An 11,443-nucleotide genomic window follows, 5' to 3' on the forward strand; every position below is an offset into this window, starting at 1 on the left:
AGAAGGAAAGTTTCTCCAAAAGAAAAAGTTCATCTTTGGCATCTAAGACTAGGTCACATTTGAAGGGATGGTGAAGTTCTGTAGTGGAAGCGGTTATCGTTCCCAATTTTAATTTTACACAGAACAAAATTTTACATAACAAAATTATGCAAATTACATAAATTTTACAACATGCAATTGAAGAGGGAAAAGGGTTAGGGCTTCAAAAAAACTTACCTTTGAAGAACTGTTCTTCACGAATTTCCTCTTCTCCAATCACGAACCTTCTTGGAAACACGATCTCTAAAAAAAAGACAAACCAAAATGGTCACCACTACAAGAGTTACCTCTGTATTCTCCTTAGAATGGAAATTTTCAAGAGTTATGTGGACTCTGAGATTTTGGAAGAGTGAGAGAGATTTTAGAGAGAGAGTAATTTTTTTTCTATGTATTCTTATGAGAAAACAGAGAGATCCCACACAATTCTGTAAAATCTTTTGTAAAGAAGATGAAGACCACACTCCACCAAAAACCACCATCAGCATGATTAAAATTAAGAGAAAAAAGTGGGAAGGAGTTACAACCCCCTCCCAAATTAATTTCAAAAACTAATTTTAAAAAATTAATAAATTATTTTAATAAATTAGATTATATATTGATAACGGGCAGAAATGCACATTATTACAGTGCTAAGTTATTAAACAATGCAGGTTTGCGTTGATAAAAATATATAAGATTGTGTCCAAAAAGCATTAAGTTCATAATATTGCGGTTGTATGCATCCATCGCATCAAAATAGCTAACTTGTGTATTCTTATGCAAAATATGAGTTGACGCAAGGCGAAAAATGCGATCCAAAGAAATCAACGGTCGAGCGTATCAAAAGATTGCATTATTGCAAGGCTATGCGGTCATTTGCGCTCGCAAATATCTGCTCAAAAAGGTCGTCGCATAGAGCCGGCGTAACTTGGTGGGCGCATCCGGGTGAAAAGCGTAATAAATCATGATGGGACAGAAAGCTGATAACGGTCGATTCCAAATTAAGTTGACAAGCCGTTAATGAACTACTGTAGCAAATACACTCAACTTTTCGGTGACAAATATTCGGCGCGTCAGACAGAGAATTACTACCATCCCATCAGTGCAATCATAAGAGAGAAGAAGCCTTTCACCCTGAAGCTTTATAAATACCAGAGGCCACCTTCAGTAGGAGTTCGCACAGTCAGATAATTTTCTCCATAGTTAGAACTAGCCTTGTTCTTAGTTTTTCATTTATTTAGAAGACGGAAGTGAGGGAAGTGAGATTATATCGAGCGATCGTTCCAGTGAACTTAGAAGAGTGTTGGAAGCGTCAAGATCAGAGAGAGGGCCAACTTCTGCGAAGCAAGAACATCTTTTGAGCAGAATAATAGTGTAAAAGTCTTGGGAAGTAAGCAATTGCTACCAGACTCTCTATCTTTATCTTCCATTGTCATTTTATACTCTGAACTTATCTATAGAAATGGAATTTACATCTTTATATCTGTTTACTCTCTGTACATTACGCATGAGCAGCTAAATCTGTCGAATAGGTTGAGAAGCACTTAGCTAGCATAACTGGGGATCTTCATTCTATGCGATTATCTTGTATTATGTATGCGTCATTCGTCCATTAGAGATACTCGGGAGGGTAGTCTAAGGATAGAATCTAGGCTTGAAAAAGTCAGGTTAGAATCTAGGCTCGGGAGAGTCAGATTAGAAACGCATAATCAAGAGATAGAAGCTTAGGAATAAGCGTTGTTTGCTATTAACGCATCGCATGCATCCTAGAGATAGGTTATGATTGTATGCGGTCACCTTGTCTTTGTGTGCATCTTGCATCATCGCATAGGCAAGAAGTAGAGACTTAGAAATAAGCTCTATGGACATTATCGCATTCATCACATGCGTCCTAGAATTAGGAGTTACCGCATTTGCATTGGAAAATGATTTGCTATCGAATGAGTGTAGCATGATCGCATAGTTTGAACGTATCCTCGGGGAACGCTAGCTAAAGACCTTCTCAAACCGTTCCTCCGCATACTCGGTGTATATGTCGCATAATCAATCTTTTCTCAAATCCGCCGCATACATTTTATATCTCAAACAACAAACCAACCAATCGTTAATTTATTTGTTACCGCAAAGCTATCTTAAGAATTATCACCACATATTGTTTTCCTTAGTACCTGAGTTCGACCCTTTTTATACTTGGATTATGCCGAGAAAACTTGTTGCATGATGCATTTCCTATCACCGCAATTCTTTCATTAATTCACCGCATAAAATAGCGCATCATATATATATATGATAACTACCTTATCATATAATATATATTAAACTATATGTTATATCAAATATAACTCATAACCTATAGTTTTAATATTGTATCAAATACAATATAACCTATAGTTTTATTTCTCTCAATAATGTATGGTATTTAGTATAAATCACATTTATACTAAATTCAATAATATGAATCTCATCCATATAATTAGTATTTGAATCATATTCAAATATTTAATTCGTCTCAAAATAAACTTTATATTATAACGTATCAAATACATTATATTAATCATATCACATATCACATATAATTAACTTATTATTCAAATATGAAGAATGGGTGCATCCTATGCAATGAGTTTGCATAAGATCGGACTAAGAAATAAGTCACTCTTATTTTATAATGTTGTTTACTGTTTAAGACTGACTATTTCGCTTAGATGACCTAGGTAACTCGATCTTAATCCTAAGCTAACTATGAACTTCTATTTATTCAGGATTATCCTTAGATTTGCATAGGTGAGGGTTTGCTTAACAGCATCGACTCAATAAGCCTCCCATTTCAGGGTTAAGACGGGGTAGATAGCTAGGGACATAAGGTGCAAGATGGAATTTATGCCTACCCGATTTAGGGATAAGAGGAAGGTTGTTCTCTTAAATGCTAAATCTAGGTCTTGAACAAGGGGTCCCATCCTCTCATTGGCTTGAGAGGGACCTGGTTTAGTGATTGGATCATAAACCAATTGTTCATTAGAGGATTAGTGGAACTTAAGGAGCAAGATGTAATTTTAGGAGTAAAACAACATTTGACCCAACCGTTATCACGAGCAACCTTTGAATGGTCGATTTACTGATTATGGTTAAATCAAGTGGACACAAATATATCTACAATGAAGAGAGTACAACTATCGAGCTATAGTGGTGTAACTCGGTGGTTAACGAATATTGATTAATTCAGTCTAAGGAGTTTTAGTCAATTAATCTCAAATCGTTGGAGCTCATGATCTGTAGGTCATAAGGTCCCTCTACTACCTCGTAAAACATGAACACCTTGGATTAGTGAATTGAATAATTTTGAAATGTTCAAAATCAAAACTAAGTTTTCAATTTGAAGTGTTCAAATTGCAAATTAGGGTTTGAATTTGAAACGTTCAATTTCAAATTAGGGTTTGCATAATTATATTCGATATAATTAACATTCAATTTATCGAAAATAAACAAAATTGGAGAGTTTAAAACATTTAAATATTGATTACATGAATAGGATTTATGTATACAATTAGGTGTTTGATTAATTTAATATTTGATATTAAATTTTTTTAAATAATTAAAAATAAAATCAATTTTCAATTTTCAATTTTCAATTCAATTTTAGAAATTTAATTTTGAATTTCATTTAATTTGAATTAAATAAAAGGAAATTGAAAATCAATTTGTGATCTAGTGAAGAAATCCACAAAATTAGAGTTGCTTGGTGGCATTATCTAATTAAAACACTTATCCCACTTTCTTAATTCCAATTGAAGTGTCAAATGCATACCTTATTCAATGCTTGCATGTAAGAGTTAAAAGCGTGGAATTTTCAGAGTGAAAAAAGATGGAGGTTGGAATTTAGAGGAATTCTATAGCTCTCTCTCTCCATCTCAAACCCTCCCATTTCCTTACTTAATTCACTTCAAATTAGAGTTACACCACTCAAATTCAAGGCTAAGAATAGCAGAGAAGACCTCTTGATGGTTCACTGAGATGTTGAAGCTAAGAATTCGTGGAGAGCAGCTTGGATTTGGAGGATTCTTCAAAGGTATGATATTCTTAAAAACCCTCTTCTGAAAAATTTGATTTTTCATGCTTTAGAACTCAAACTAAATGCAATTAGAGTGCATATTGATTCTGTTTGCTAACATTGCACAATTATACATTTCATCAGATAGGTGACTTGACCTTAATCTGAGTGAGTTGTAAATACCTATTTATAAAGGTAATCCTTTTATCTATATGGGTGAGAATGGAGAGAATTTCTCCATTAAACTTTGTTTGATTAAGATTCAGTAAATTGAGATTTTGAATCTGTTGTGATTTGATTATTCGTTTTTGTGTTAACCGACTCAACAAGTCTACCATAAACTGGGAACACAACTATACAAGATGAAATTTACTTCTTCCCGATCTTAGAAAAAAGAGATAAATTGCTCCCTTAATAGCTGATTTCGGATTTTGAATAATGAGGCCTCAACCTCTCACTGGCCCGAAAGGTGTTATTTTATAGTTGAACTATAAACTATTTGTCCACTAGAGGAATCAGTGGTATTTAAAGAGTTAGATGTAACTACAAGGATAAAATGGTAATTTAACCCATTGTAGTTATGATCGATTTTTGAAGGGTCAACTTACTATTGATTGGTTATATCCATGGACACATAAATATATCTATTGTACAAAAAGTGCAACTATTGGTCTTTAGTAGAGTGACCGGTAGTTAATGAATATTGATTTATTTAATTAAATAGCTTAATTAATTAATCTCATATCATTGGAGCTTCTAATCTGTAGGTCCATAAGACCCTCTTGTTAGTTCACTAAAGGATAATTATGAGAAATTATTTGAATTTTTCAAATCAACTGAGAGAATTTTATATTAATGATAATAATATATAATTGTTAATTCTAGATTTGATCTATAATCCAAATTATGTAAGAGAGATATATTTGAATGAGATTCAAACAATAAAGTCAAGTGAATTAGATTCATGAAGAATTAATTAATTTTAATGTTAAAGAGGCGGATACGTATAAATATATGATGTTTATATGTTAATTAATAAATTATATATTAAATAAGATTTAATGTATAATAATTAGTGTGCCAACCAGTTAAATAAGGGTTATTTACTTAATTAGCACTAAGGGTATAAAAGGAAATACTTGGAGGAGGGTTTAACCCTTCTCCATATAAATATATCCTTATAGCCCATTTAGGGCGAGGATTTTCATTTGTACAAAATTACCTAGCCTCCACACCTAAAATCCTCACTACTCTCACACCACTTTCTCTCTAACTCTTCCTCTTCCAAGTATTGGAGACCACTCATCCAGTCCTTAAAATCCTAGAGAATAACAAGGTTATTCTTATGGTGGTTTCCTTGATCATGAAGAGGTGTTCATGATCAAAGAAAGAGGATTTTTCGAGAAGTTTGGAATTCTACAAAGGTGAGCTAAGTTTTTCCATTTTCTCCATCTTCAATAGCATGTTAAATATAATGTTTATTCTCCATTGTTAATATGGACTGTTGTGATTTGGTTTCTTTAAAATGAAAAACCCGAATGCAAAGTGATCTCACACTTCCACAGGAATTCGATTCCCTTCAGTGAATTCTCTTTGTCTGCAGATAACCGTCTCCTTTATCAAGGACGTTTATGCGTACCTGTAGACAGTGACCTCAGGAATGAATTATTATCAGAATCTCATAGCTCCCCATTTATGATACATCCTGCTAGTACCAAGATGTATAAGGACTTGAAACGTTGTTATTGGTGGAATGACATGAAAAGAGAGATAGCAGAGTTCGTTAGTACGTGCTTAGTGTGTCAGCAAGTGAAAGCCCCAAGGCAGAAGCCAACAAGCTTGTTGCAGACCTTGAGCATACCAGAATGGAACTGAGAGAATGTGTTTATGAATTTCATCGTGGGGTTGCCCTAAAGAGAAAAGGGTTTTACTATAATTTGAGTTGTAGTAAACAGACTCACTAAGTTAGTGCATTTTATTCCGATAATGTCTACTTTTATGGTGAATAAGTGGGCGTAGTTATACATGAAAGAGGAGATTTCATGGGGTGTCTGTATCTATTGTGTCTAACAGAGACCCTCGCTTTACATGTAGTTTTTGGAAGAGTCCAGCCAGGTTGGGTAAGACTGATGGTCAAAGGGAGTGCTTGAACTAGACATTGGAGGATATGTAGTGCGTTTGTGCGTTAGAGTTTTCAGGGAGTTAGGACTCTCACCAGCATTTGATGAAGTTTGCATATAATAACAGTTATCAGGCTACCATTGGTATGTCGCCATTTGAGGCCCTATATGGAAAGAGTTGCAGGTCTCCCGTATGCTGGGATGAGGTTGGTGAGCGAAAGTTGCTAGGACCTGAGCTAAGACATACCATGAATGAGGCAATACAGAAGATCCGAGCATGTATGCAAATAGTTCAAAGCAGACATAAAAGTTACTCCGATGTTAGCCGTAAAGACCTGAAATTTGAAACTGGTGACAAAGTGTTTTTGAAAGTAGCAACTGTGAAAGGTGTTCTAAGGTTTGGTAGGAAGGGGAAACTAAGTCCACAATTTATTGGACATTTCGAGGTATTGGAGCGAATTTGGCCCTATAGCTTATCGATTGGCGTTGCCACCATCTCTATCTTCGATTCACAGTGTTTTCCATGTTTCGTTGTTGAGGAAGTATGTGATGGATTCATCCCATGTGGTGGACTTTGAACCATTACAATTAAATGAGAACTTAAGTTATAAGGAAAAGCCTATTCAAACTTTTGTTAGGGAGGTGAAGACCTTATGCAACAGGGAGATATCACTTGTGAAAGTTTTGTGGCAAAATCACCAATTCGAGGAAGCAACATAGGAACGAGAGGATGATATGAGAACCCAATACCTAGAGCTTTTTCAGGAATAAACTTTCGAGGAAGAACATCCTACTTTTTTTAAATAATATTTTAAGGTTATTTTGAATTTTGAGGTTAAATTGGATTATTATGCATTAATAATTCATTTTTTTTAAAAAAAAGATTTGGGATTTGGAAATTTGAGAAGATATTTAGAATTTAAAAAAGTAAAAAGATTTTTTCGTCGCTCGACTTCAGTTCTCCAGCCGCCTCTCTTTCGCTCCCTGTCACAGCCTAACAGCGAGCGCGATTCCAGTCGAGGACACTTGCACCAACCGCCTCTCCTTCCTTCGCCGCCACAACCTAGTCGCAATCTCTCCCTCTTATCCATCATCAGATCGCGTCGTTTGCCAGTCGCACCCCCTCACTCTGCCGCACCTGTTTCATCATCGTCTGCTTGCACGCCACAGCTGCCACCGCCCTACCCTTTGTGCCCTGCCACTGGGGGTTCTTATTTGGGTAAGATTTTTTCCCATCTTAAATGGATTCTTAAAGATTCTTGAAAACCCATCAGCTTTTGGGCCTCAGTTGGTTGTTATTCATTGCGTTTCACTTGTAGATTGAAGTTTGGGAACATTTTTGGTAATTGTCCAGCTTGTTCGGGGTCGATTTCGATAAGATTTTGTACTTGTGTAGGGTTTCCCTTGAATGCCAATTAAATTGTTGGTTCTGACTAATGTTTACCCATTATGTTTGAGTTGTAGATCCGAGTTTTGGAGGAATTTGGGGTCAAAAGTGTGCTACCTGCATTTGCAAAAGTTTGATTTTGGTAGTTTTGGCATAGTTTTGGTAAGTGGTTGAGTTGGTTTCCTTTTTGGGTTAGGGGTAATTGTTGAAAATTAAGTTAATAAACTTTGGCTCTATTTATATTCAGGTTAGGCAATTAAATTGAATTTTGGAACTGATTTTAGACGAAGCCACTTTTTCGGTAAATTAAAGACATTTGGATAATTGTGGTTAAATTGGAATTAAACCCCAAAGGTTTAATTTAATTTTTTGTTTGACTTAATTATTCTAGGTCTTGATTTAATGTTGTGTTCGGCAAAGAGAAGTTAAGCTTGTTTGAGTTTGTTTTTGAACCTAAATTCTAAGGTAAGTAACTTACTACTAGAACCGCCTTTGTGCCAGGCGATAAAATTTAAGAATAATTTGATGATTCTAAGACTGTATGCATCAAGATACTTGAGGATATATGAGGTTATCTTTATTATATTTGAAGCATGTTATGAGTACGAGCATGAATTAAATTTTTATATGATATGCTAAGAGGTTGTATGAGCATGAAGTTATATTTGCATGATTGTGGGACCTTGCTTTATGATGTATGCTATTTATGTTAGTGATAATTACCTTCGACCCATAGTCATGTACCCACCAGAGGGTTGTGTCTCTTTCAGGATTCACTAGAGGTTGTGATTTCCTTTGGGACTTCACCAGAGGTTAATGATCTCCTTCGAGATTTCACTAGAGGTTAGTGTTTCCTTCGGGGCTTTCCAAAGGTTTGTGTCCCCTTCGAGATTCACCAGAGGTTGTGATTTCCTTCGGGACTTCACCATAGGTTAGTGATCTTCTTCGAGTTTCACCAGAGGTTTGTGGGTACATCTCACCTACGATAAGGTGGGTTCAATTGTCCACTAGATGGCCATCCACGAAAAGTAGAGGTTTATGCATGTCCCACTAGAAAGTAGCATTTATTGGATATAGATGTTTAGCCTAACCCTGGTAGTAGAGTTACTTACTGAGTATTTTATACTCGTTCTATCTTATGTTTCCTTTTCAGGTAAAGGTAACAACACGCTAGCGCATGACAAGCAGAATCCGTGATCAAACCACTGGGACCAGTCAATGTTTCTGCCTATCTTTTTCTATATCTTCATGATTTTAAATTAGTTAATTGTTAAATTTAGAGGTCTTTTAGTTTTATTTTCTTGTTGCACATCGGGTGTTTTGGATGATGTTTTATTGTGATGTTTACTTTATTTCATTTTTTTAAGTTACCCTGTTAAATGAATTTCATTTAATTACTTTTAGTAAAGTCTTAATATTTGTCTTTTATCAAATCATGGAAAGTGTCGTTTTGAAATGTATGCATGCATGTCTTTAGTAATTACCTAGTTTAAGACCTAGGGAGTCGGGTTGTTACGTCTTCTAGGTCACACCCAACCTTCTAAGACACATTCTAAATAGATTGTTACTACATGCATGCTGAAAACTCCATTAAACTTCAGGGAAACTAGATCTCAGAGCATTAATTTAAGTTTCATTTGAACATTTAGAAAAGAAACCGAAAATCATGAGAAATATAACAAAACGCCTTCCTTACACGTGAGACCTTTTTCTTTTAATCCTAAAATATAAGCTTCTTTAATTTCACCGTAATTAAAGCTTGCAAGTTACAAATTTGGATTTTGTTCGTCCATACGAATCTTCAGCTGTGCCCAATTTTTTTAATCTTAAATTTGGATCTCATTTTTCAAATCTCATATTATCTTCCAATCTTTTCATTTCAAATAGTTTTAACTTACCTTTTCAAATTTTTTATTTGACTTTTTATATTTATCTTATTATTTTCGAGTTTTAGTTTTTTCTTTTACGTTTTTTAATCAAGAATAAGTTGCTTTTTCCCTCCAACTATCTTATATTTATTATCTTTATTACAATTTATCTTCTTCAGTTAACGCTTGCCTATTCTGTTATTACAACCATACTATTAAATTTTCGTCGACATGTCTATATTTTCATCAATATTTCCATATTTCCATAGGTTCAATATTGACATGAGGAGTGAATCGATATTTCCATTGTATCGTAGAAAAATCCATAAAATATGAAAAATAAGTAACAAAATGTCACTAATATAACTATAACATAAATAAGAGAGATCTTAATTTATTTAAAAATCATAAAATATTTATTTACTAATCTAAATGTATTTTTTCAAATTTTTATTCTTATAATTTTTAATAACATCCATCGAAATCGATATCTTATCGAAATTTCGGTAAAATTAAGAACTCGATATTTCCATTAACATCGAAATTTTAACCCTCGATTACAACATAATCCCAACTAGTAGTGTACAAAATGTATTTGTATTACAGTCTATTATGTCATGTTTAATTCGCAATTTATACAATTCTAAAATGTTTTGCTTATTTTCTCAAATGAAATCTTAAAATTTGTTATTTCTCTTATCAGCTCTAAACTTTAAACAAAAATACGCCTTTTTAACTTGGATCCCACAATCATTTAGAAATGCAAGAAAAATGAAAAATTTTAAATTACATGAAAAGAAGAAAAAGTATACGAATCATTCACAAGTTCATAAACCAAAGTTTTAAAAGACCAAATTCAATGAAATAATTGAAAGATAATCAAGACGAGCATGCAAATGTATTAGCATCTCGAGTTTGTGGTCATTGTCTCGACATTTTCACTTAGCTCATCTACCTACAATGTTGTGTACAACAGCATTTGACACCCAATTTGGCATGGCTTCTTCCTCAATTCAAAATGCTCCAATATAGCCCCAAATTGCTTGATCTCTACCATGTACGTCATTGTAGTGAAATTAACATGAATTAAGGACATTAAATACCATATTTCAGATAAAATACAAACTAATATTTTATAATTCCAATTTAATCCTTAGATTTTATGAGCTACCTTTGAAGATCAATCTTCATCTTTTTAACCCATTGGCTACCAAACTTAAGGAAAGTTTTTTACGATTATGAACTTTCCAAAAATGTTTTCTTCTCTTTTGAAATCTACACAATATATGAAAGTTTCTTCAAAAATTCGAAAATTGTAGCCTTCATAAATGAAAAGCAAGAATCAACAAGAAACTTTGAAGGGGAAAATAAGATATATTTGATATATTCAATATATAATTGAATTTTCTAAAAATAAATCAGAATATATTTGACAAGTGCATGAAGAAGACAATTCTTATAAAATTTTATTTTATATACCAAACAATATATGCAACGTATATTTAAATTTTCCAATATATTTATAACACAAAAAAATAAATCATGGTATATGTAATGTATATTTACATTGTCCAGTACATTCCCAATATATTTGACATATACTTGAGATCTCAATGGAGAGGTGATTGATTTTTAGCTAGGAATATGGAAGAAAATAAATAAAATTTCATAAAATAAAGAAAACATTTATTTCAAACGTTATACATTAAATGAATATTAATTGAAATTAATAAATAACAAATATAAAGTCAAAATTCGAAAATCACATTAATAAGGAAAGTATTATTGAGACAATTTTTTATATACATGTGAGTGTTTAGACAAGTTTATGTGCACCTCGACTAATCTCACGAGATTATCTGCCTGACCTTACAACATTTGGATGTCAAGGAAACTCGTAGGAAATTAATTCCTACGTAGGTATAGCCACCATGGAAAATTGAGAGAATTTAAAACGAGAGAGTAAGACAATTGAAAGTTTCTCCTCATCCAGTCAAAGATA

At 33.5% G+C, this 11,443-nt stretch overlaps 1 protein-coding gene and 1 long non-coding RNA gene across 4 annotated transcripts; both read left to right on the forward strand.

Annotated features, from left to right (window-relative positions):
* Positions 1–6,332: 6,332 nt before the first annotated feature.
* LOC120067516 (uncharacterized) lies at positions 6,333–6,764 on the forward strand. The gene has a single exon (XM_039019066.1). It carries the CDS (start codon positions 6,333–6,335, stop codon positions 6,762–6,764), a length of 432 nt encoding a protein of 143 aa, XP_038874994.1.
* An 84-nt stretch (positions 6,765–6,848) lies between these two features.
* LOC120067362 (uncharacterized) lies at positions 6,849–9,006 on the forward strand. 3 transcript variants are annotated; one of them, XR_016525527.1, is made up of 4 exons: positions 7,091–7,405; positions 7,651–7,735; positions 8,344–8,563; positions 8,727–9,006. It is a non-coding gene; the product is annotated as an uncharacterized LOC120067362 (long non-coding RNA). The 3 variants fall into 3 exon arrangements; XR_016525529.1 differs by having other exon boundaries at positions 8,344–8,416; XR_016525528.1 differs by lacking the exon at positions 7,651–7,735 and having other exon boundaries at positions 6,849–7,405.
* The last annotated feature ends 2,437 nt before the right edge of the window (positions 9,007–11,443 follow it).

This window comes from Benincasa hispida, chromosome 12, assembly GCF_027475165.1.
Source record: "Benincasa hispida cultivar pf3 chromosome 12, pf3_genome.v1.1, whole genome shotgun sequence".
In the NCBI taxonomy this organism is placed as follows: domain Eukaryota; kingdom Viridiplantae; phylum Streptophyta; class Magnoliopsida; order Cucurbitales; family Cucurbitaceae; genus Benincasa; species Benincasa hispida.

Excerpts from the sequence above, each read along its gene's own strand:
- LOC120067516 (XM_039019066.1), top strand. The coding sequence starts at position 6,333 with ATGTCGCCATTTGAGGCCCTATATGGAAAGAGTTGCAGGTCTCCCGTA.